We start from the raw sequence: 24,206 nt of genomic DNA, 5'->3' as shown, positions 1-24,206 counted from the left end.
GTATGACCAGTGCCGGGCTCGATCCGGCGACCTTATCGGTGTTAACGATACGTGATAAACCAACTACACTAACCGGCCACTTGTTGAAACTACGATTTGTTCTTAGCGTACATAAGCCAAATACAACTGCATTAGAAGCGATGGGAGAGGTGTTTCCCTACAGCCGTCCATAAACCATGTGGCTATGTCTCTTAGGTAAGGACCGTCGTCTGTTAGGTTAATATCATGACCGTAACGGAGTTCTTCTGAGCAATGGACAATCAATATGTCATTAGCATGTGGCAGGGTCTGCTACCTACACCTAGGCCTCTTCGCCTCGAACGTCGGACGCCATTGCCACCACTATGTACTAATCCGAATTGCAGAAACTATAACAGGATGTCAAGAGATAGATTACGACTGCAAGCATAGGTGCTTGGCTGAGTGCTGATACAGCGCTTGACCTATTAACTTCGATTGCTGCCTGAGGTGGGTTGCACTACATATTTTCATGAAGCGATATCTCCAACTAATAGAGAATGCTCGGTTCTTCTTGACACTTAGCCTTTATCAGTATATAATGCTTTAGGTACACCTCAAGATAACATCTAACAGGCAAAATATTACTTAATTAACTATATTATCCTTTCTGTTTATCTGTCTATTTATTAATAGTTAGCGGTTAACATATCTTAACTTATTCTGTATACTTCTATAATTATTTCCTAAAACTTAGACATAAATAATTTATTTTTATTAAATATAAATTATTTTAATAATCCTGTTTATATAAATACTTCCTACAGTATTAGTAGCACTAGTTTTTTGATAATAAGATTTTTTATAACTAGTTTAATAATTATGTGTTTTATGAGTTTATATATATTAATAACTATATTAGTATAGGTAAGTTTTATAATAAGATTTTTAAATAATAATAGCCTTATAATAAAATTAATAGTAATACTTTCTTAAGATTTTACAAGAATATCTGGTATTTGCATTTTCCTATATAGCTAGTATTAAAATAGCTTATTTTAATTATATTTATTATATCTTATAATATAGTCTTAAACCTGTTAGTATATTCTTAAAAAAAGTATGCTTGTTAGATCTTTTTTATTATTTTATTAATTTCTTGGTATCCATTTAATAGTAGGTCGTGGTATAACTTAATTACTTTTTAAATCATGCTTTATAGTAATATAATTAATCTATTCTATACGAGTATCCTGTTACTTTTCTTTTTAAAATAAGATCCCTAATTTTATTTTTAGATTTATTTATTATTTTATTACTCCTTTCTAAATTATACCATAAACTTATAATTATTAATTATATATACAGTAGCTAGCTTAGCATACTGGTTAAATTTAAAAATATCCCTATTTTTATAAAAGATATTTATCTTAAGATTTTTAACTTTAACTATATAATCTGGTTTCTGGCTTAGCGCATCCGTAGTAATATTCTTTATTAATATACTTAGTTTTAAAGTTATATTATAATAGTTATTAAGCCTATCTAATTTATTATTTGTTAAGTTTTTTATTACTATAAAGTATATTAAGTTCTTATAGTTACTTTATATAATAACTTTGTGCTTTACTCCTTAACAATAGTATCTTTACTTTTTAAATCCTTTTATAATTACTAACACTTCCTAATTATAAGTATTATATCTTTATTTAGTATTTATTATTTATTATAAAAAGAATGTCACTAGTTATAACTTCCTGTTTTTATTTTATTATTCCAGGACTATTTTTATAACTTTTTTAAATATATTTATTTTTATATAGTATTATAGTTTTAAATTATAAGGCTGTAGTATAGGCGCCTTTTTAACTTTTTTTAAATAAACTATATTACTTTTTCTTACTTATATCCCTATATAAAGGGTTTATTATCTTGTAATAACTTAGTAAGTGGTCGTGCGTCACGCGTGTAGGTAAATAAGTATTCTTATATATATTTTAATAGTTTTAGGAATTCTTTAACTCCTTTTTTATTAATTAATATTAGGTAACTTAAAATCTCTTTTATTATTTTTTACTTAATTTTTTAATTTTCTAGTATATATTTTATGCCTAGGTACTTAATTTTATTTATATTAAACTTATACTTTTTAATACTTATTATAAGTCCTGTATTTATTAACTTTTATATAACTTTTTTTATATAAGTATTATATTCTTCCTTAATCTTTAAAAAGACTATAATATTATTAAAGTAAATGATAATAATTTTATTTATAAATTTTCCTAGTATATAAGTTATACACCTAGTAAATTTAGCTGGTAATTACTTTAGTCCTATAAGTATAATAACCTATTTATATAATCTTATATTTATAAGAAATACTATTTTATAAATATTTTTAATATATATTTATAAATTATAGTAACCCTATTAAATATTAAAAATTATTAAAATTATAGCTTCTTATAAAAGGTTTTTTTTATTTTATATATAATACTTAGTGTTATTAATTATTACTTTATTAAGAAGGTAATAATTAATAACTAATTATTTATTTTTTACTTATATGCTTTTTTTATCTTTTTTAGCACTATTATAGGTCTTAAGAATATATATAATTTTAACTTACAGATATATCCTATCTTTTTAAACTTATAAATAAACTTTATTTCTACTTATAACTCTGCTAGTAATTTTTAGCATTACTATACCTGCGGTAACTTTTCTCCAGGTATTAGGGGTATTATAGCTTTATACTAGCTATTATATACTAGTAATTAATAGTTAGGTTTTATAAATAATTTAATATATCCATGGTATTTCTTTAAAAGTCTTTTAAGTACTTTAGCAAGTTTTTTTTATATTTCTTTTTTAGCTTTAGTTATATAGCTTTTTATTATATTTTATTTTTTTATTAATTTTAAGTTATATAATATTTTTTATTACTTGTCCTTTCCCTGCTTCTCCAGAGCATTCCCTTATGCTTTTTTAGTAACTTAGATTTATATTATTTATTAATATTCTTTTTTTATTTTTAATTAAGTACTATTAACTAGCACTTCTTTAGTTATTTAGTTAATATCTAGGTTTTATTAAGTAAGCCATGTTATCTTAATAACTGTATTATAGAATCCCTAAGGCGTGATTAGCATAACTTTTAATATAATATTCTTAATATATTTGCTACTTTTTATTATAATATTATTAGTTAAAAGCTTAGGTCCTTAATAAATTAGCTTTTTTTTAAATTTAAAAATTTTTTAGTACTTCCCTGTAGGCTTAGTTACTAACTAGTATATATTAATAAATCTTTTACTAATAAATTATTTAAAGTATCCTAAGTTTAGTAAGATTTTTGCATGCCTCCTATTTAACTATGCTATAATAATAATTAATGCGTTATTTTTAATCGCGAAGAGTGTTACTTTTTTCTAGTGCTAATAATAATATTATTATTATGCTTTAGCCTATCTTATTAGTTAGAACTGGCCTGTCTTCTTGTAATAAAATATATAATCTAAAATATTATAATTATAATGATAAAGTTTTGCATAATTTAGGTATCCTGCTTTTATTTTTATATAATTATAATTATTATTACCTAGAGGGCAGTTAAAATTTAGTTATATAATAATTTTTAGTACTTATGATTTTTAATAACATAATTCTTTAATTTTTCTGGTATTATAAATACTTATTATTATAATATTTTATTTAGTTAATATCTTAGTATACTTTCTTGCTTAACTTAAGATAGTGTTTACAAGAGTATTCTTTTATATAATTTAAGATTTTACTATATAGGCTTATTTCTTATTTATTTAATACTTGCTTATATTTCTTCGTGAATTTAATATTAACTTGCCTATTAACAGGGTATTTTAAGAATATCTAACTTTTATATTTATTTTATTTTAATATATAATCCTGTTATGTTTGGCTAGATTCTTCCCAGTAAACTATACATGCTGGTTTATAGTTATAAGGTTTATCTTTTTTAGTATTATTATTAAATAAGGTTTATGTTTATATTTCTTAAGTCTTATAATAATGTATAATTGTTTTATTGCTAGTTTAAACTATTAAAGGTATATAAAACTTTTTTTTAAATTTAAAGGGATTTTATTATTTATTTACAAGTAATTTTTTTTGCTTTTTAAGAGAACTATTTTTAGGTAATTTATATTTACTTAATATTATATTTAGTCTTTTTTAAGACCTGTGCAGTGTCCTGCTTGTTTTTTTAACTTACTATTAGTAATAATGTTAACTTTTCTGTTTTTTTTTTTAATTTTAAGTTCTCGCATGTTAATATTAATACTTTTAAGTATTTTTTATTAATTTTTTTAAGATTTTTTATATTTTACTGGACCTCTATTTATACTTGGCTAATTTATTTAATTAGTTTATGCATAAATTATATTAATTTCTTTTATTATTTTATAATATTCTTAAGGACTTCTTTCTCTATAATACTTGGGAAATCAGGTTTGGTTATTGCATAGGCAGTGTATATTTATAAATTATAAGTAGCTAGTTTATGATTTTAATACTTTACTTAATAGTATTTCTTAATATACCTGGTTTTTTATATTTAAAATATTTTTCTTAAAATTACTTTCTTGCCTTGCTATCTTTCTGTTCTTTAGTGGTAATGGTAGCATTTATTTTTATTTTTATATTTTTATTTTATTATAAGTTTTACTTATTTCTTCCTGCCTTATATATGTTATTTTATTATTTTTTATACTAATACTTATCCTATTCTATTTTTATTTATAATACTACTTTAATAAGCTTATTAAGAGTGTCTGGTGAATTATTAAATATAATTAATTAATCCTTAGTCTTGCTTCTAAGTCCCCTATAATATTTTAATATAAGGGCGAAGTTATTTTAGGTTAAGTTTAAGGCTATTTAGTAAAATTTTATAATATATTTATTAATAGGCTGTTTACCTTAATATTATATGTTTATTTTATTTTAGGCAGTTTATTTAAGGTTTAAATTATTAAATACCTTAAAAATTTAGGTTTTAAATTTTTTATAGTCTTTAAAAATCTTTTTAATTATTAGCTTTTTATCTTTTATAATATGCTTTTAAAAGTCATGCATGTATAACTTAAACTAATTAAATACAGGGCTCTTAAGGTATATACCTATAAATATAATTTTATTATATTTATTAGCTTTGCTAAGGTTATTAATATAAATATATATATTTATTAATATTAAATAACTCTGCAGGAATAATTTCTTACTTTTAAATAATTTTACTAAATTAACTTTAATTTTTTTAAAGTTTTTTAACATGTTAAGCTTATTAGCTAATATAGTAATTACTTTTTTTATATACTTTAACTTTTAAATAAAAATAGGGCAGGTTATAGTAACCTGCTATGCCTGAAAAGTTTAAGTACTTATATTAATAATAAATATTTTTAAATCTTGAATATTAAGGGGTTTATTATGATTAAATAAAGCCTGCTAATATCTCAAACTAGTAAGATTTAAGAATATTTTATATGTAAGAGTAAAAGGTATAAGTTTTAAGGTTAAAAAGCTTATATAAAAGATTAAATAAAAACTAAAAGGTAGGGTAGCTTGGTCTTTAAAGATAATAAATAATAATTAAAACTATTTAATAATATAAAAATAGTTTTTTAAATACATGGTTTTATTGAATTATTTATTTAATATTTCAGACTAGTAATATAATATTTTAAACTAATAATTTAATAATATTATATTACTAATATAACTATAGTTTATTTCTAGACTAGCATTATATTTTTGATATAATTAAAGTAGATTATCCTGTGACTCTGGTTCCTAATATAATAACCAGTCACACTATATTGTTATAACAAATCTATTGGCTGACATCAGTCCGCGCTGACCGCGTTCCCTGACAATTTCCTAACTATTTAAGGAGAAACTTGCAGAGGTTTATTTATATTAGGTTTTTTAATATTTTAAACTTTATATTTTATAAACCTTGCAGTGTTAAATTAAGATAAAGTATTATAAAGTTTAAGACCTTTTCTTATAAGAAATTATTAGTTTTTTTAAAGGCCTAAACTTTTTTTTATAAATATATAATAATTTATATAGCTTTTAGTGCTATATTAATTTTTTTACTAGATAATTATAAAATAAGAATTTTTTAAAGGTATAAAAAAGAGTTTAACCCTTTTTATATATGCCTGCAAGTGGCCTTATTTATAATATATTTTTTATAAAGCTATTAAATTAACTTTACTTATTTTATTTTTTTATAACCTTACTTACTTATAAAGTTCTTCCAGAGATAGTTTCTTAAGTGGTTATAAAAGGGGTGGCTCCCTTTTATATAAATATATAATAATTTTAAAGTTAGATTTTATTAAGCCTTTATAAATAACTATAAATAAACCTTTTTATAAGGGGTGGACAGGTTCTCCCTAAATAATTTTATAAAAAAAAGTTTTTAGTTACCGCAAGGTTAACTAGGTTTATAGTATAGGTATAAATTACCTTTTATAAATTAAATATATTAAGAAGTATTAAAATTATAAGGCTCTTGGCCTTAGAAGGGGTTTATAAATAATATAAAAAAATATAATATACTTAAAAAAATAAAAATAAAAGGGTTTATAAGCCTTTTTCTAGAAACTAGTTTCTTTATAAAATTAATACTAAGAATTTAAACTCTCCCCTTGCAGAAGATAGGTATTCTTTATATATACTAAGTTAGCACAGGTACTAACTTATCCTATTCGCGGAAGATCCTCCGCGGATATCTCTAAGTTCTCATGGAAGGGCTATGTACAATGTCATGGGCCTTACAGTTTAACCATTATATTTAGTAAACTTGTTATTAATCTTTCAAGGATACTAGCTGTTTATTTGCAAAAGTATTTCTATAATAGATTCTTCCACACATTCTCTATATTTTCCAGCTCATCAGTATGTCGTTCCTAATCACTTTTATAAGCTTAATCCATATAAACTAAAGCACCCAGGGTTCACTATTAATCTGTTCTATACTTACCTAAAGCCCCTTTAAAATTAAGCTTTAAAGTGCCAAGCCAATCTAATCTTTGTTATAAACTAAATTAATATTATACTTAGAGATGTTTTTAATTTTAATTCTTTCTCCTTCCTGTTCTAGGCTTTCCTCTCTATATTAACGTTATTTTCAAGTTGGTTTTTTTAATAAATTTTATTATTCTAAACGCTTAATATATTGCTTTTATCTCCTAAAGTTATTGTTCTTGTTCTTGAATTCATTCTTGGGTTAATGCTGTTTTAAGACTAACTTAGTGTTCTTCATGTTTTTTATAGACTTATACACAGGTAAGTCTAAAAAATTGGAAGGTCCTTTAGTGAAATTGTTCTCAGGGTGAATACCCCCTAGATTTATAGTAAACTAAGCAGGTAGCATAGTGTCTCTCCGTAGGTAGCTTAAAAGAGTTAAAATTATAACAGCCTAGGTTATAAAGCCAGGTACAAAGTAGATTACTATACAAAAAAGCAAAATAATGGTGATTTACTAGGCTGTCTACATAAAGGAACTTAACTCTTAGTTAACTAAACCACAGTGGGAGTTAGCCTTAAATACAGAAGAGCAAAAAGGTAATAATATCACTATCTCCCGCTGACTTGACGTCATTGAATTGCCTGGAAAGCCTGAAGCTAACATTAATATAAGGGCTAAGCTTAATATTATTGATAAATATTTTTATAATAAAATTAGACTACCCTATAAACTAAATCCTAGAGTCTAAGTTATAACAATAAATAAAAAAGGTATTTATATTCAAATAAATAGTAATAAAAGTAATAGTTATTATTAGGGACCTAAAATATAAAAGTTATTTTTTATATTAACTCCCTATTCTTACTCTCTATTCTTACTCTCTATTCTTACTCTCTATTCTTACTCTCTATTCTTACTCTCTATTCTTATTCTCTATTCTTACTCTCTATTCTTACTTTCTATTCTTACTCCCCATTCTCACTCCCCATTCTCACTCCCCATTCTCACTCCCTGTTCTCACTCCTTGTTCTCACTCCTTGTTCTCACTCCCCATTCTTACTCCCCATTCTCACCCCCTGTTCTCACTTCCCCAATCTACCTCTATTTCTGTTTTTATTCCACGTTCCTAATTCAAATTTAGCTTTATCTATCTATAACACGACCTTAACAATGGAAGCGCTTACTCCTTTCACTTACTGTCATATACTTAAGCAGCAACAGCGGAACTTTGATATTGGTGACCGCTAGTAATTGCTTCCACGCCGAACATACCATGAGTCAGCACCCGCTTGGTTATATTTAGTCATTTCACTGTATCATTTCTATTCCCATATTTGGTTAGTGAATTTACCCCTATTTTGACTGTATTTATTGCAGTATCATAGCTAGATTCAATGAATCAGACCTTCACATTCTTCAGGCGGTGAACCAAGTATTATACGCCACGAATTCCAACAGTTCTTGACCCTGGTTAGATCACGTGATGGATATCATAAACATAACATGTATGTTAAGAGTCATAATCAAACATACTAATAAACTTGAGCAGCATTTGGATAATAAATTGGTAGCTAATACTCTTTATTTAATGTCAGGCAACGCCGCTAAAAGCCTTGGTAGCAATGCGCTGTGATACCTTCCAATGTCTCAAATATCTGCTGAAAGCACTAGAGCGCGCCATAAACTGACGTTAACACGGGTCTGAGAAATGTTTGTGTTACTGTCAATAAATTTACAAAGCCCTAATAATACCCAGAACTCTTCAAATGTCGCACTTCAAGTCAACCTCAAGCTCGGCGGCCGAAATCAGTTTCTCAACGTTGCCAAACTTGGAATTGTCGCCGGAAGCAAGACAATGTTAGTTGGCCTCGACGTGACACATCCATCTCCTGGATTAGCCTCAAAAACACCTAGCGTGGCGGGTATTGTTGCTTCGATAAACAAGTGTTCAGATAGTGGCCCGCGGAATCAGGAGTCCAGACATCTCGCAAAGAGATGGTGGGGGATTTATTGTTGCAAGAGATCCATCATGAAGGTCTGGATTGCAGAAAGAATGCCGTCTGCGAGATAGTTCAGGTTTCCAGATAATTTTGTCTTCTCCGAATATCATCTCGAATTATCGGGAAAATAACCCCGCCTGGCTCAAAGCGTTGGTTGAGACGAACCAGGAAGCAAGGCTGGCTCCTGGGTGGACATACTGCTGGTGACGATATAAGATGATTATTCGTCGGGAGTCCAACAGATGGAATGTCCGCTCATTCTAAAGCTACCGTCAAACCCCTTCTGTTTATACTTGTCCTACCACCGAGAGGATCTATCAATTGAGCCATGATTCCATTTTATCTAGGTAGGACAGTCATGCTCGGCTTATCCCTTGTTTCACTTTAACGTAGGCATCCCATAATCTGGGCATATATAGTGTCCCCTATTGTCGCCAAACCATGGCCCCAATTCCTATTCCTCCTCCATCAAGTTGATCCCGTTATATTACCGCATCAGCCATGAAACTGTCCACTAGTCAGCTTGCCTTGATTTTGATAGCGCCCAGAGCCCTCGCCTTCTCGGACGCATGCCGCAAAAATCTTCTCTACTGCGGAGCTACCTTGACAACGTACAATGGTGAGTATTGCTTTCCCATCCCTATTCCATTTGAATAAGTTACACCCACAACACTATAACCATAACCTCAATACCAACCTCAAACCTTTGGCTGGAGGCTCACATCAAGCTTTACCTAGGCTACACCGAGGCCGAACTGCGCTCGACCATTGGCGCGCCTTTTCCTTCCGTCGTATTGAAAGACGTGCTGTTCCGATGCCGGGATGATGTGGGAGGATTGGCGTTGTCGGAGTTTTGCCCTGGGGGGTGCATTAATCCACCAAATGGAGACATGTGTGCATCATTTTAGCATAACCCGTCTGGTCTACTGGATGTATGCCACCGAGGCGCATTATTATTTTTCTCTTGATGCGCAATATCAATATTCTAAAAAAGGGTTCAGAAATGACCACCTGAAGATCTGAAGTAGGAGAGCCATGGGTTGGTTGTTACTGACCAAGCTTTGCGCCATGACACAAGACTCGAAAAAGTGAGTTTCAACAGCAGAGTCTTTTGAAAAAGAATGTTCTGCCGGTTTTGTAGAGAGCTCTGCCATTGTTGTGATTGACAAAGCATAGGATAGCCCGGCTACTACCAGTCGGTCCAAAAGGCAGTCCACCGATACGGTTAAGATATTGTTTTAAGATATGATATACTTTTAAGGGGAGCTCGACAATGTTGGCATAACCGGGTAAGTTGGCCCTTTCAGTGGAGGAGATCGGTGATGGAGATAGGAATATGTGATCCTCAATAGCATATCGGGCCAAGGCGGCCTCGAGCTAACATTAGTGTGGGAATCTAGCCAGGGGGCATTATACAATAATGGCGGGGGAAGTAAAGAAAGGTATGGTAGGTCTATCCACACGGAGCTCGTTTCCTTACACGTGGGGGTTTGCTAAAAATTTGAATAATAGGCTGGTGCGCACCGGAGTTGTTCGGGCACGCCTGTTTTATTAGTCCCGGGATTGATACCCAAGACTTTAGATCTAGGTTTGGTCACATAAATCGGTAGCCTATTTACACAACATGCTGTACGGTTTCGCTTGTTCGGATATCGACTGGCCAATCTCCTTTTACTAGCCAGGAATCTTTCCAATTCGTCAAGTTCACGCAGGGCGTTCTTGTTCCCATAGGCTCGGGCCTTGTTTATACTCTCGAGTTTTGTCTTTGCATCAGACCCGGCCGGATCCATACATATCGAGTCTCTGGTATTAGCTACAGATGTGGGCAGCAGGAGGCCGGAGGCACTGGCATGTTTTGATGTCTCGAATGGAGGGAAAACGATGCGCAACTATCTGCCTATACCTCTCACTTCTGCTTATAAATGCGCAAGTCCCCGCAACTGTACTTTGCAGTTTGAGGTCTTATAGTCGTCCTCCGCATGTGGACTCGTGTGTCGGGTGGCTTGCGAGGGTATGGTATGGTAGATGGTAGGTATCCTTCTATTGCAATCCATCTTTGTTGGGTTGCTGAGTAGCTGTACCATGACGTCTTCAGTGAAATTTAGTAGTTTCTCTAATCATCGGGTGCGGCAATGCAGTGTTACAGTAGGGATACGCGGAGTCCTTGGGGGCTATTTCTTGATGGTTGATTTTATGAGTGTCGATTCTCGGGATGTTTTGTAAGACTTGACTTGGTCGTTGTGTATGATATGGTGCCCCATAAGCCCACACCATATGGGACGAAGCCCTAAGGCGGGACAGAATTATATAAGGGTTCTTCTACACGTTTGCCGACTTGGCCCAGGATCCCCAGCCCCTCATGGTGGGAGAGGACCAAGGACTCAACCCTACCTACATTGAGTAAAGTCCAAGATACATGCCTGAGCCTCCAGCATGCAGCAGCACCCATTCCAAGCCACGCCGAGTTGCTGTTAAGACATCTTGTCCCGGGCTGAAAGTTTACGCGTTATTCCCATATATTTTACTATATATATCAAAAACATCACTCCTATTTGAACAATTGGCTGGTTGTTGTAGTTGATCATCACGTATCGTTAACAATTCCATTGTTAAACCCGATAAGGTCGCCGGATCGAGCCCGGCACTGGTCAGTTTTTGTCTCCTGGGTCCCCAGGGGGCTGATGGAGGTAGTAGAACAATTTTGCACCTCGGGATGGAGGATGGGTGTTCGCGCTGTGATTGGCGAACCGGTGCAGTACGCTAGGGCTGTCCCGCGGGTTGCCCTTCCTTGAGATCGTCTTTTTCATTGCTTTGTGGTTGGCTGATACGGCTACAGCCACGGCTGTGGTCTTTTTTGACGGCCTAGCGTTGCTGTATGATGTACCCGAAAATGTACGATTTTTACATAATTGGCTGGTTAGTGTAGTTGGTTTATCACGTCTCGTTCACACCGAGGAGGTCGCCGGATCGAGCCCGGCACTAGTCATTCTTTTTTGCTTTCTGTCGAGCTAGGCATCGTGGTGTCGTTAGTAGTCTTGGTGGTGGAGCGGTTGGGCTGAACATTTTTTGCGCATGGCGAATTACCGCTGTGGTGGTGCTGCAGACGGGTGGGGCCGTTCCGCCCATACTGTACCTCTACGCTCCGCGATTGGCTGGACCCCTCCCTTGGCGCTTCCGTAAACCCTAAATCTCGGCTCTATTTTTTCGTTTCCGATGCCGACTACGGCTCGACAACGGCTTCATTGATATAACCAGCTCACACAGAAGCTAAAATCCACTGGCCGGTTAGTGTAGTTGGTTCATCACGTATCGTTAACACCGATAAGGTCGCCGGATCGAGCCCGGCACTGGTCATAATATGACCTGGACACTGTTCCAGATTATTTTTTATTTTCTTTTCTTTTTTACCTTTCGGCAATCGCTACCATACCAGTTCCAGACTCTGCGATGTCCGCATCGCCTAGGCGTCTCAAACTATTGAGCGTTGAACATTGGCCAAAGGTAGCCAACGTTACATCTCTTGAAGACTCCTCAAAACCCATAGGTATGCGCTGCGAAGGTTATGCTTCCCCGGCAACAAACCCATCTAGGAATAGCATTAGGTCGTCTATGGCCATATACAAGGGAAACAAAGCAATTTGCGAGACTAGTTATGTCGTTGACCGCTACCGTATATCAAATGTTACCGAAAGGCCCTAACCCCATCCAAGACCCTAATCCATCCGCCCCAAGTATCTGTGCAAGGCTATAATCGTCGAAACCAGCGCCAAAGCCTGGAATTTTCGGTATTCCACCCATACCATTGCCAAAGTTGATTAGATGTTCTGTGCCCTGCTGCTCAGTCCCCAAGTGCAAGCTATGGTCTAACTCGAGGAGCCGGTGTTCCGTTGCGAGTGTCTGTGACACCGTCTGTGTCTCCGTCCCAGTTCCTGGGTCCACTAAGTGGCCCTCTATGATTTCCTTGAGTCTCCGCACTTCTTTCTCTTTAGCTCTTTGCTGTAAGTAAACCAGTCGGCCAGCCGCACAGTAAGCGTCATGAAGACTCTCGGTGTCGTAGAGCTCAACGACGAGGCGGAGCGTCTGCATTGCATCAGCTAAAATAGTAGTGGAGTCGGGCGTATCAATAACCAGCATCGTATAGACAATTTGAAACGGGACATTGGCGACATGGCTCCAGGGGCTAAGAGAGTTGAGAAGGTCGCGGGCGGAAGCTAGGGCTTTTGTGCAGAGGGTGAGAATGCGGGGTGCTATATCGTTGTCTGAATTGGTAGCTTTGCTGCCGCACAGGACACGCAAGCGTCGGAAGATGCATAGGGCCAGGTTACACTGCGAGAGGATATAAGGCGCTTGGGTGCGTTCGCTGTCGAGGACTTTGGTTAACAGCGTCGCTAGCTGCTCGGGGTCTGCTGGTTTATGCGGCGCCAGGATCTCAGAGAGAGGGAGGAGATCCAGCATCTCCGCTGTATAATCGCCTGGATCTGTCGGACTGGGCGAGGTATACGGTGCCCCGTACAGCTGGACGCGCGACCGGCCAAGGTCATACGAGATCCACGTATTGACGTACTGAACATACGCGACAAGTCGGCGACGGATATCAGGGTCAATGTTTGGCGGCGGCCGGACGAGCGCTGGTGCGTCTCCCTTTGGATCGAGGTGGAATCCGCCTGCATCGATCATATGCAAAAGGTTACAGCTAACCATCCAAGCCGGATGCGGTGTCCCGGCGAGGCGGAGGTACATAAGCCTCAGCGTCCAGCCGAAGATGAGTGTTGGCGAGGGCACGCCGGCCATAGACATCGAGTTATGCTCCAGTGCCGTGCGCGCCGTTTCAACTAGGTGCAGCTCGGCTGCGACGGGTTTGCGCTCGGAGAAGAGGTAGCCTATCGCTGCGATGCCGCAGAGGACGGTATCGTATGGCTCTAGGGTTGGGGGGCGGTGCCAACGTGTTTGTATGGCGTTGTTGCAGGTCTCGCGGTCGAGGAAGCCGTAGACTGTGCTGACTTTGTCGAAGAAGATCTGCGATAGGCGCTGCATTTCGGCCTGGGAGATGGTTTCGGTGGGTGGTAGGGCGGGATATGTCCCTGGCAATGGGCGTGTCCCGATATTCCAGGCGAATATCTGGGGCTCCGGGGCGTTCGCTGGGTCCAGGGTTAGGCCGAGCCGTCGCACGAATGCTGCCCCTGAATTGGACTCCATGGGTGCGGTGTCCTGCGAGGCGGGGGTGCACACGGGCGCCGGCGGTTCAGACCTGGTGCGCTCTTCCGGTGATGATCTTGGCTTTGCGACCGGTGTAGGTAGGGCTGGAGACCTTGTAATTGGACCCTTATTCCGCTTTTTCCTCGTGTTCACATCGTAGAAGCAGTCGTACGCAAACTGGGTGCATGTTTCGCAGGGCTGCTGGCCATCACATCTCCGCTTGCGGATTCGGCATGGTTCACACGCAACTCGGGAGCGTCGCAGACGCTTTGCTGGGGGTGACATTTTTACTAGCAGATTTGTGACTCTTCTCGATGGAGTTGGAGGACATGGTGGAGCATGGAGTCACGTGCCCCAACGTTCATTTCTACGCTGAAAGCAGCAGCTTGAAAACACTATTTTTTGGGGATGTCGAAGAAAGCTATGCCGCTCAGAGAGTACATACAAACGTATACTAAGGCCATAACTCCTTTTAAGCACGAATAAAGGGTCGACGTCTTCTAACATGTAGTAGCCTCCCCTCCCCTGCGGGTATATATCTAGACCCCTGCTTTAGCCCTAATTCGAACCTGTACGGATTTTCTTGACCTGAAAATGCCGGTAACTAGAATATCCTTTCTGCCAGCCGACTCAGATAAAAGTGTCTCAGCTCATTTGCCCACTTACCTAATTTCAGAGACACAGAACACCTCCGGTAGTGAGTCAGGATTTGTCGTACTGGAATTAGCGGATATGGCGGATATATCGGCACACACCAAGGGCAGATGAGTCAAACCCTCAGTGTTTCTTGAGTTTCTTAGCAGGATCAACAAGCTAGAGATTAGTAGGGCACTTATAGCCGCTCTGGATCTATGCAAGCCCGCTATATCCGACCAGTCACACTATAAATCAGAGATCCCCCCCGATACTTCTACCTAAAATACCAAACGCAGTCATGATGACTACAACGGCCGAGAAAAGCATGCAATATGCACCAGACATACCCTTTAGCCCCGACTCTGACTCCAATCCCGATTCCAGCGCCGAATCCAGCCCTGACCACCCACCCGACGGGGGCCTCGACGCCTGGACCCAAGTCCTCTGGTGCCACCTAACCGTCTGCAACACCTGGGGATACCTCAACGCCTTCGGCGTCTTCCAAACCTACTACGCCCGCACGCTCCCAGTCCCCGCATCCACAATCTCCTGGATCGGCAGCGTGCAGGCCTTCCTCCTCTTCTTCATGGCCGTGCTCTCCGGTCGCGCCTCGGACGCCGGCTACTTCAAGACCGTCTGGGCGACTGGCGCATTTCTCACCCTGCTCGGCCTATTCATGGCATCCCTGGCTACAAGCTACTGGCAGCTTCTCCTTTCCCAGGGCGTCGCGCTGGGTCTCGGCGGCGGGCTGATGTTCTGTCCTGTTCTCGCGCTAATCCCGCAGTATTTTTCGAGGAACCGCGCGCTGGCGATTGGTGTTAATGCTTCGGGCTCGTGTACAGGTGGTCTTGTCCTCACCGTGATCGCGCAGCGACTTCTGCCGCGCATAGGACTTGCGTGGACGTTGCGCGTGCTGGGACTCTTCAGCTTCTGCACGCTCTTGCCGCCGCTCCTCTTCCTGAAGCCGCGCATCCCGCCGCAGAAGAATCATGGTCCCCGCAGGCCGCTGGTCGACTGGAGCGCCTTCCGGGATAATACATACGTCCTCTTCGCCGTCGGCATGTTCTTCACATTCTGGGGTCTGTACATTGCGTTCTTCTATGTCAGCAGTTTTGGCACCGATATCATCGGCGTCGATCAGACTACGTCAGTGAATATGCTCCTCATCATGAACGGTGTGGGCTATCCCGCGCGTATACTGCCGAATCTCGCGGCGGATCGATTCAAGTACGCTGGGCCGATTAACCTTATCGTCCCGTCGATCTTCCTAGCGGGCGTCCTGTTGTTTACCTGGATTGCGGTACATAACCACGGCGGTCTCTATGCGTTCTCAGTCGTGTATGGTCTCGTCTCAGCGGCCGTGCAGTCTTTGTATCCTGCTGCTGCGAATTCATTGACTGTTGACCTACGGGTCGTTGGTGTGCGGACGGGCATGATATTGACAATTGTGAGCTTTGCGGCGCTGACGGGGGAGCCGATTGCGGGGGCGTTGATGGCGAGGGATAATGGGGGATATTTGTACGCGCAGGTGTTTGCGGCGGGGAGTACGCTTGTTGGGGGTGTTTTTGTGGCGGCGGCGAGGGTTAAGAGGGTGGGCTTTCGGCTTAGAGAGAGGATGTAGATAGGTAGGCAGAGACGAGGTATGGAAAACGACCAAGTATTTCTGGGATATTAAAGCAGCGGCTTAGATATTTATGTTGTTTTGTTGTATTCCCTTGTTCCGGAGTGGAATATTATATCCATGAGTGTATTTAGCACGCTAGAAAGTCCCAAGAAGTAAAAGTCATTACCTTGCTAGTGTAGCATAGAAAGTCTTACAATAAGGCTAAAGTCCACTGCTCAGGGCTGAAGTGTAGTACGTCTTTTTGTCCTCAACTCGATTTGATTACGATCCGTGAGGAATCAAACAGCCCCTTGCGCATTTGTTGCTGTATAGATCGCATATGAGATAAGCTTGGCCCACCTATGGCCGGTTGGCCTAATGGTAAGGCGTGGCTCTCGTGAGTAACCCTAACTAGACCCACACACCTACCAAATTCTAACAGCAACCCCAGCTATGAGATTAAATCACTAGACAAGTCTAGTCAAGCCAAGATTGCGGGTTCGAGTCCCGTATCGGTCGATATTTTTTTTTTTTTTTTCCCCTCTTTCATTCTTCTTCCGTCTTTCTTTGGAGACGGGTAAAAGGTATATCATCTCTTCCTTCTGCTTCTTGTTGGTGACAATGTAGGCTAGTTGTATGCATCCAGTAGTTTAACATGGTATGAACATTGAGAACAACCCTACCCTACCTCGTATCATCCACACCGGATAATCCGACCTGATCATGCCCGGACTAGGTTTCATTACCATCACTGCAAAGGCGAAGGCACAGCTTCCCCAGCTACTCCCTCAAGCTCCGGAAAAAGCAAGCCCAGCACCGCCGCATAACTCCTCGATACCCCCCAGTGCCCAACCCGCTGCAGCACATCCACCAGACCCCGGAACGTGACCGCTGCGCTCTCCCGCGACGGCGCCGCCCAGCGCTGCTGGGGCGGGCAAGACGGATTTTGATGACCCTGGCCGTGCGAGACTGAACCCCGGGAACCAACCATATGGATATGGATGTCGAGGCTGGGGCCGAGGCCACCGTCACGGGCGAGAACATCTAGCTCTGGGAAACCCGGGAGCTGAGCTTCGCGATGCGCATTGATATCACTATTGGCACCCTGACGCGGCCGCAGATGACACCCGTTTCCGTTTCCGTTTCCGTTTCCGTTTCCGTGGCTGCTGCTGCCGCCGTCCCGCGCATAACAGAAGCAGACAAGAGCAGCGCGAAACAGGACGCGGGGGACGTGAATGGGCGGCTCGACGCGGAGGGGGGTAGCTTCAAGGGCGCGCAGGATGCAAGATGCGTGGAGGACGGCTCGGGCGCCGTGTGAGGTTGTGTTCGCAAATACAGATGCAGGTGTAGATGCAGCGCCTGCCCACTCGCGGACGTACTCCCTATGTCCGTCTTGGAGGGCGTGGTGGGGGCCCTCACGGCCGATGGCGAGCTCGAGGCGGTTGAAGTTCGTGAAGAGCGAGATGAAAAGCGAGTGCCAGAGGATGCGGAGGAAGTAGGGGTCTTGATGGGTGGGGTTCTGGAGGCTTCGTCTTTGGTTGAGGGTGGGGGTGAGGGTCGACTGGTGGAAGTGGATTAGGGAGACTGTGTGGTCTTCCTGCTGCTGGGGGGTTAAGACGTGGGCGGCTGGGCGTGGACTCTGTGTCTGGCTCTGCGTGTCGCGTATGATGCGGGCTGCGAGGCCCTGAAGTTCAAGGTAGGTGTGGAATGGGTCTTTCTTTAGAGGAATCGCTGGAGTGGGACGGGGGGCTGAGTGCGTGGTTGCGCGGGCAGGAGAGGAGGATGAGGATGGGGTTCTGCTGACGCTGGAGCTGAAGCTGGCAGCCCATACCTGTGCCGTGGGAGCGCTCCAGAGGATATCGGTAGAGACTGGGGCGGGGAAATTCCGCAGGAAGGTATCTGTCTGTGAAATCTCCGCAAGCTCGACGTCGTGGAGGTGCAGACCGGCCGCAATCCTGTTCTCATGCATGATGCGTGGCATGTTAGCCCGAGACCATTCCTGGAGAGGAAGGAAGAGGGATGGTCTGAAGTGGTTGGATTGGCATACCGTGTTCGTTCTTCAGCGTGGATCCACGTCTTCCAAGCCTTTTCAGGGTCGCTTGCAATGAGCTCGGGGGTGACAGCATCAGAAGCACAGCGAGCCTGGAACAAATTGAAGCGTCTTGCCCACTGAGACAAGACGGAGTCAGCCCAACACCCGCAGATCCGTATCTCCATAGACGTCACTTGAGCGTACCGCAATCATCGTGCCGTGGAAGGTCTGTGCAATCAAAAGGTCGTTCACATCCTTCCAGCAAAGTGTTAATCTCTCATCCTGCAACAGGGTAGAGGGGAGGTCACGGATCGCCGTACCTTTGATAATATGCCATATGTTTGACCGAGCAGAGCTGCTTGGACCATCGAAACCGTGTCAGCGCTCCCGGCCGCCACATATCGCTCCCACTGCAATGTGTCAATGATATCCTCGCAAGCCCTGGTACCCAGCAACATACTGTCGAGAGAACAGCCTTGTTCAATGTCTTGAAAATCTTCTTCCCTTGTGATACCGCGTGGGTCGAGCCCAGGAAAAGACTGCCCAAGGAGGAGATTGATAGCAGCAGGAGAGAGCGATTGGCGGACGGACGGAAACTAGGAGCGTGAAGGACAGGGAAGACGGGATGGAACCGAGTAAAATACATCTGTATGCAGAGGTTCTAACGCACATGTGAGCCTCATATAAGATACCGCAATTGCAATGAAAGAGAAAGACAGCACACGTACTAGAAAGTCCGTCGACGGCAGCGGCGACGAGGGGAGTCGATTCTGGAGCACGGCGGCCAGGTGCTCCCGGTACGGTTCGTCGACATGAAGCGGTACATGAGCATCACTGGGAGAAATGGGGTCAAAGTCGAATTCCCCAACAAGGGTAAACCAATTCCGCTGAACAAGCTCTTCAACGGATTGTTGCCGTGGCTGTTGCTCGGACTGTGGCAGAGGAGAGCCCTGGCCCTGCGACAGCGAGGCGCCCAGGTGCTCTGCCCACCCAGCCAGCTCCTCGGATGAGGACGTCTGGGGATAGCAGTACGCAGCCGACATGATGGCGGTGTTGAAGGCATCCAGGTTGAAGTTTGCATCCGCGAACCAGGAGGAGCTTGGCAGCTGGTTGTCGGGGCCGTAACTGGGGCCTGGGGCTATACCAAGGCCAATGCCCGCAGAAGTGGCGGGACCATCCAAATAGCCCTGGGCCGGCGCGGAGGCCGCTGCCGTCGCGGCCCAGCTGTCCAATGCGGGGGCACCAAAGTCGACGTGGACATCGCCGACAGCCAAACTACCCGTCCCCTGCACAGGCAGCGGAGGGAAATACGGTGCGGCCGTCGGCTCTTGAGCAAGGGGTTGGGGGTTGCAAGGCACCACAGGGCCGGGAGGATTGTGCTCATGCCCGCTATCAGTGCGATTCCTGATGGAGCCGGAGCGATCCAGCGGGACCATGCTGTCTGGCGCAGGCGGGATGACGGGATTCGGGGAATGGCGCCGTGAGTGGCGGAGGAGGGAGTCGCTAGGTCATTCTTAGCCTAAGCCTGACAGCGGGAATCGACTGAGGCAGTGTGAGGATGGGGGTGTGGTGAGATGGGGATGGGGAATGGGATGGCGGGGACAGGATGAGACGGGACGGGGGACCAACTGCCGACTAAAGACCTTGTGGCACACTGTGCAGTGGAATGGCTTCTCCCGGGTATGGGTTCGGACGTGTCTTGCAAGGTGCTCGTCCTTGGTGAACGACCGAGAGCACCAGGAGCAGACGCGCTGCCTTCTGAAGCCGGTCATCTCGACCATACGATACACTACGAGTCTGGTAGGAAGATGAAAGTGAAGGAGGATGATGCAAGGGTGCCGCCACCGGAGCTTCGGACCTCATCTATTCCACTAGAACTAACCGGATGGGGCAGCTGGACTGAGTCAGCATCTATTTCTACTTGTGCCCTAGTGCCCTGTTCATCAAGCAGCATGTTACCCTCTTATGGTACCATGGTTGGTATGATTGGTATAAAGGCGATACCTATCTAAATAACTACCACACCATATCCTCCAAACCATTCAGCACCCCTCATACCGGACCGTGTTAACCAGCGTCCCGATCTGCCCAATCCTCACCGAAATCTCATCGCCGTGACGAAGCACCACCCGCGGGTTTCGAAAATACCCAATGCCTGCCGGCGTGCCCGTCAAGATCAGAGTCCCTGCCTCCAGCGTCGTCCCCTGAGACAGATACGCGATCTGCTTCCGGATACTGAAGATCATGTCGCGCGTGTGGCCATCCTGCACGACGTCCCCGTTGTGGATTGCCTGCACGGACAGCGTCTGCGGGTCTGAGATAACGGACGGCGCGACCAGAACAGGACCTAGAAGTGGTTGCAGCGAGTGTGTTAGCGGACGGTGCAGCTCCAGCTCCATCCCCAGCCCTTTCGTCCTGTGTTTAGTGTAGTATAGTATGGGAGGCGGCGCTTACCAATCGGACAGCTCCCGTCCAGACCCTTGGAGAACGACCACTGCGCTGTGAGCATCTGCAGCTTGCGCGCCGAGACATCATTGGCCGCGGTGTATCCGAGCACGTAGTTGAGGGCGTTGTCCTCGGGGATATCGCGGCCGGTCTTGCCGATCACGAGGCAGAGCTCGGCCTCGTAGTCGCTGGTGCCGTCCTGGGCGCAGGCTGGGATGTTGATGGTCGCTGGGTAAGGGTCGCTTAGGGCGGTGCGCGGTTTTGTGAAGAGGATGGGCGCCTCAGGGAGGGGGAGGCTGGCTTCCTATGAAGCGGATGTGGTATTAGGGCCTGCAGGCGGGAACAAGGGGAAATGGGCACGAGGGAGGGTCGGGAGTCCGTACCTTTGCGTGATCGACATAGTTGAGACCGAGGCAGCGGATGAAGTTGCACTCTTCACGCGAGACTGGGGAGAGCAGCTGTTGATCCAGCAGGACAAGGCCTGTGTCAGCCGAGATCCATTGAGATGTACCTTACCGCAGATGTTTGGGAGGTGTGTTGGAAAGGGGCTACCTGTTTCACATGCATGACTGCCTTGGTCACTTCGCCGTCAAAGACAGTGCCGTTGATGAGGTATGCGGCGATGGGCATGCCATTAAGGCTGTCCTGGCCAACATCCCTCGTGGTATCGACGAGCTGACCGAGATGGACTTTGTTGTCTTCTTCCGCCACAAAGCGGATCAGGTGTGTCCACGAAGGCATGGCAGCAACCCTGGACTGAAACGCGGTCGTAGGAGGTCTGGAGATGTGCGATATGAAGTGTACCATATATGAAAGGTAGGTTTGGAGCAGAGAGGCCTTTAGTATGGATGCTAGAACTATGGTATCATACACGGCCGTGGGCCTTCCCTCCACCCGCACCACTACTACCATACCGATCCACCTTTCCTGTTTCTCGGATATAGCTGGGGCTTTCTCTGATGGCCCTGCCGCCGTTTCTTCCGTTGCTCCCTTTGGGTAGGTTGATTTCGCTGATCTTGTTCGTCCCGCCGGTCCCGCCGGTCCCGCTCGGCGGCCCTGTTAGTTGGAGATGATGCTTCCGTCTCATCCGGCCTGACAATCGCCGACAGGATTGAGAGCAACGTCCGTGTCTGGAGCTCAACGTGGTCCGGGTATGGATAGCCTGGGCCGGCTGGCGAGGCTTGTACATGATACTGCGCCCACCCCCTGAGTGCGAGCAAATGGCCCACTTTGCTTGGGAATTAAACGGAATGACCCAAGACGAGAAAGACCAGATGATCCGATAAAGATAAAGACCGTACATAGCTCTTCACTCATACAATCCAATGGCTTGACTAAACAGTTACACTAACTAGGTAGGTTGGACTAGTACGCTACTAATGGTATGGCCACCCATCACTGCAGAAACCAAGCAGGCACATCAGGCCCCCAAACAGCCAAGGACTCGTCACCTGCGAGGCAATAAGAGATGGGCGTCTGATCATTGACCGTGTCCCCGTCCGCATAGTGCTCGATCATATTCCCCGCCGTGTCCCACCAGTAGTCGAAGATCTGCGAGCCCAGGATGTGCCGCCCCACGCCCCAGACCGCGCTGTACCCCTTCCCTGCAAGCCACTGGTGGCCCAGCTCCTGCGTGTCGAAGTCGTGCACCTCGAAGGAACAGTGATGCACGTGCGTGGTGGGATTCGCGCTGAGGAAGAACGTGTGGTGGTCGACTGGGGTCTCGCCGCAATCGATGTGCGCGAAAACGCCGACATTCCGAGTTCGAGTCCTCGAGCTGGAGCTGGAGCCAGAGGGCTTGGGCTGCGTTCCGGACGTCGCGGTAGCATCTGCATCCTCGACGTAGAGGAAGTCCGTTGGCACAAGGTTGAATGTCCGCGTGTAGAAGTCCACCATCTCGGGAAAGTCGGCTGTGCAGAGCCCGTAGTGGCCGAGCTGGAATTGCACGGGGGTCAGTACGGGTGGCTTGCACTCTCTTGCTTGCGTGCTTCCTCGGCAATATCGGATGGGATGGGATGGGCTGGGGAGGAGGAGCCTTACCTTGTGCACCGCTGCAGGGCCGGGAGTGAAGCGCTGGAACTTGCGCTGGCGCGGCTTCTTGACTTCGTAGTTGTGGACGACCTCTTCGGGATATGGGCCTGGGACGGCCGGCGCTGCGCCGTACATAAGGTTCACTGGGAGCCCCGATGGGTCAGTAAGGGTCAGGAGGTATCCTTTCCCCGGGGAATCTTCAAGTTCCTGGATTTCGCCTGCCGTCGGCAACTGTGCGGCCCTGGCATAACCAATGATTAGTATGAACTTACCAAGAGCAAAGCCCGTCTCCGCCCCGTTTCGAATGGTGTGTGGTAAGGCGGGGTACTCACCTCTCCAGATCCTGGTAGGACTCGACCTCGAACGTCCCTCCCAAGAAGGCCTTGGGCCCCCGCTGCGCATAGTAAACGTAGGCATCAGGCCCGTAGCCGCGGAACCAGACCTTGGTCTCTGTGCGCGCGGCGACCGTCATGCCGAAGTCTGCATTGTGGTGTGGTGAGCGGGCGGACGCAAACCAGTAGGTATGGTATGGGAATGGCATGGCAGACTTTACCTTGTAGGAAGGTGGTAATTTCATCGAGATTCGGGTGCTGGTAGCGCATGTGCGCGAGCTTCACCAAACGTATCTGCTGCTGGGGGTCGATCCCATGGCGCTGTCTCCAGGCGTCGATGGTCTCCTGGACTGGATCCAGGGCTGCAGCGTCTGCAGTAGTTGGTACGTATTTTGCGGGTGGAGGTGCGTTGGATGCCTGTAGAGTGCGTTGAGCTCGGAACCTTCAGACACTACCATACCCTGTGGCATGCGAGTGCCCTAGCTGGAGCAACTAACTAGGTAACTTACCATGTTGGCTACGATAGAGGGTCTTTGCAGGCCTGCAGCTTCGTTGGATGCGCCGTCAATGTCATACTATGGTAGTAAGACTGCCCAGCCAGCCGTATTTATAAAGAGATATCTCTTGCTCCATGACATACATACATATCATAGTACCCCACGCGGATCATGCACGTCCCGCCAGTAATCCCGCAGTCCCCAACTGATCGACGCTTCCGCGGGACAGCCCCCTCCGGGGGACTCTCTCCCCAGGCCCGTATTGCCGAACTCCCGTTACACTACCTAGGTATGGTGCGTCATTCCTTCGCTAGGTCCTGGTCTTCTGCGGGGAAATCTAACTTGTTTTGATTTTGTGTGAGGGGTCATGGATGGTACTAATACTGCAGTGCGAGATGACTCTCCTACCTATGGTAGGTATTACGTTCGACTCCCGTATCTATCGAACTTGT

At 43.5% G+C, this 24,206-nt stretch overlaps 4 protein-coding genes and 3 non-coding genes across 7 annotated transcripts; 3 read left to right on the top strand and 4 right to left on the bottom strand.

Moving 5' to 3' along the window:
- Window positions 1-3: 3 nt before the first annotated feature.
- Window positions 4-78, bottom strand: BDW74DRAFT_t11. Its single transcript has one exon. It is a non-coding gene; the product is annotated as a tRNA-Val (tRNA).
- Window positions 79-11,893: 11,815 nt separating this feature from the next.
- Window positions 11,894-11,968, top strand: BDW74DRAFT_t20. The gene has a single exon. It is a non-coding gene; the product is annotated as a tRNA-Val (tRNA).
- BDW74DRAFT_184623 (putative C6 transcription factor) lies at window positions 11,966-14,463 on the bottom strand (the record flags this gene model as incomplete). Its single annotated transcript, XM_073730858.1, has 2 exons — window positions 11,966-12,037; window positions 12,922-14,463. The coding sequence occupies 2 exons, from the start codon at window positions 14,461-14,463 to the stop codon at window positions 11,966-11,968; spliced, it is 1,614 nt and encodes a 537-aa protein (XP_073589850.1).
- On the top strand, window positions 12,262-12,336 carry BDW74DRAFT_t21. The gene has a single exon. It is a non-coding gene; the product is annotated as a tRNA-Val (tRNA).
- A 652-nt stretch (window positions 14,464-15,115) lies between the features above and the next one.
- On the top strand, window positions 15,116-16,435 carry BDW74DRAFT_172579 (uncharacterized protein; the record flags this gene model as incomplete). The annotated part of the gene is made up of 1 exon (XM_073727569.1): window positions 15,116-16,435. One exon carries the CDS (start codon window positions 15,116-15,118, stop codon window positions 16,433-16,435), a length of 1,320 nt encoding a protein of 439 aa, XP_073589849.1.
- Window positions 16,436-17,165: 730 nt separating this feature from the next.
- BDW74DRAFT_172578 (uncharacterized protein) lies at window positions 17,166-21,635 on the bottom strand (the record flags this gene model as incomplete). Its single annotated transcript, XM_073727568.1, has 10 exons — window positions 17,166-18,372; window positions 18,465-18,586; window positions 18,654-18,704; window positions 18,770-18,859; window positions 18,910-19,110; window positions 19,178-19,952; window positions 20,508-20,796; window positions 20,904-21,198; window positions 21,278-21,352; window positions 21,411-21,635. The coding sequence occupies 10 exons, from the start codon at window positions 21,633-21,635 to the stop codon at window positions 17,166-17,168; spliced, it is 3,330 nt and encodes a 1,109-aa protein (XP_073589848.1).
- A 654-nt stretch (window positions 21,636-22,289) lies between these two features.
- BDW74DRAFT_172577 (trihydroxytoluene oxygenase) lies at window positions 22,290-23,927 on the bottom strand (the record flags this gene model as incomplete). Its single annotated transcript, XM_073727567.1, has 6 exons — window positions 22,290-22,829; window positions 22,935-23,166; window positions 23,258-23,405; window positions 23,479-23,674; window positions 23,767-23,832; window positions 23,898-23,927. The coding sequence occupies 6 exons, from the start codon at window positions 23,925-23,927 to the stop codon at window positions 22,290-22,292; spliced, it is 1,212 nt and encodes a 403-aa protein (XP_073589847.1).
- Window positions 23,928-24,206: the final 279 nt, after the last annotated feature.

This window comes from Aspergillus multicolor, assembly GCF_047715735.1.
Source record: "Aspergillus multicolor strain CBS 133.54 unplaced genomic scaffold BDW74scaffold_1, whole genome shotgun sequence".
NCBI lineage: Eukaryota > Fungi > Ascomycota > Eurotiomycetes > Eurotiales > Aspergillaceae > Aspergillus > Aspergillus multicolor.
The sequence above is the reverse complement of the archived record's forward strand: the minus strand, read 5'-3'. Positions and strand labels throughout refer to the sequence as shown.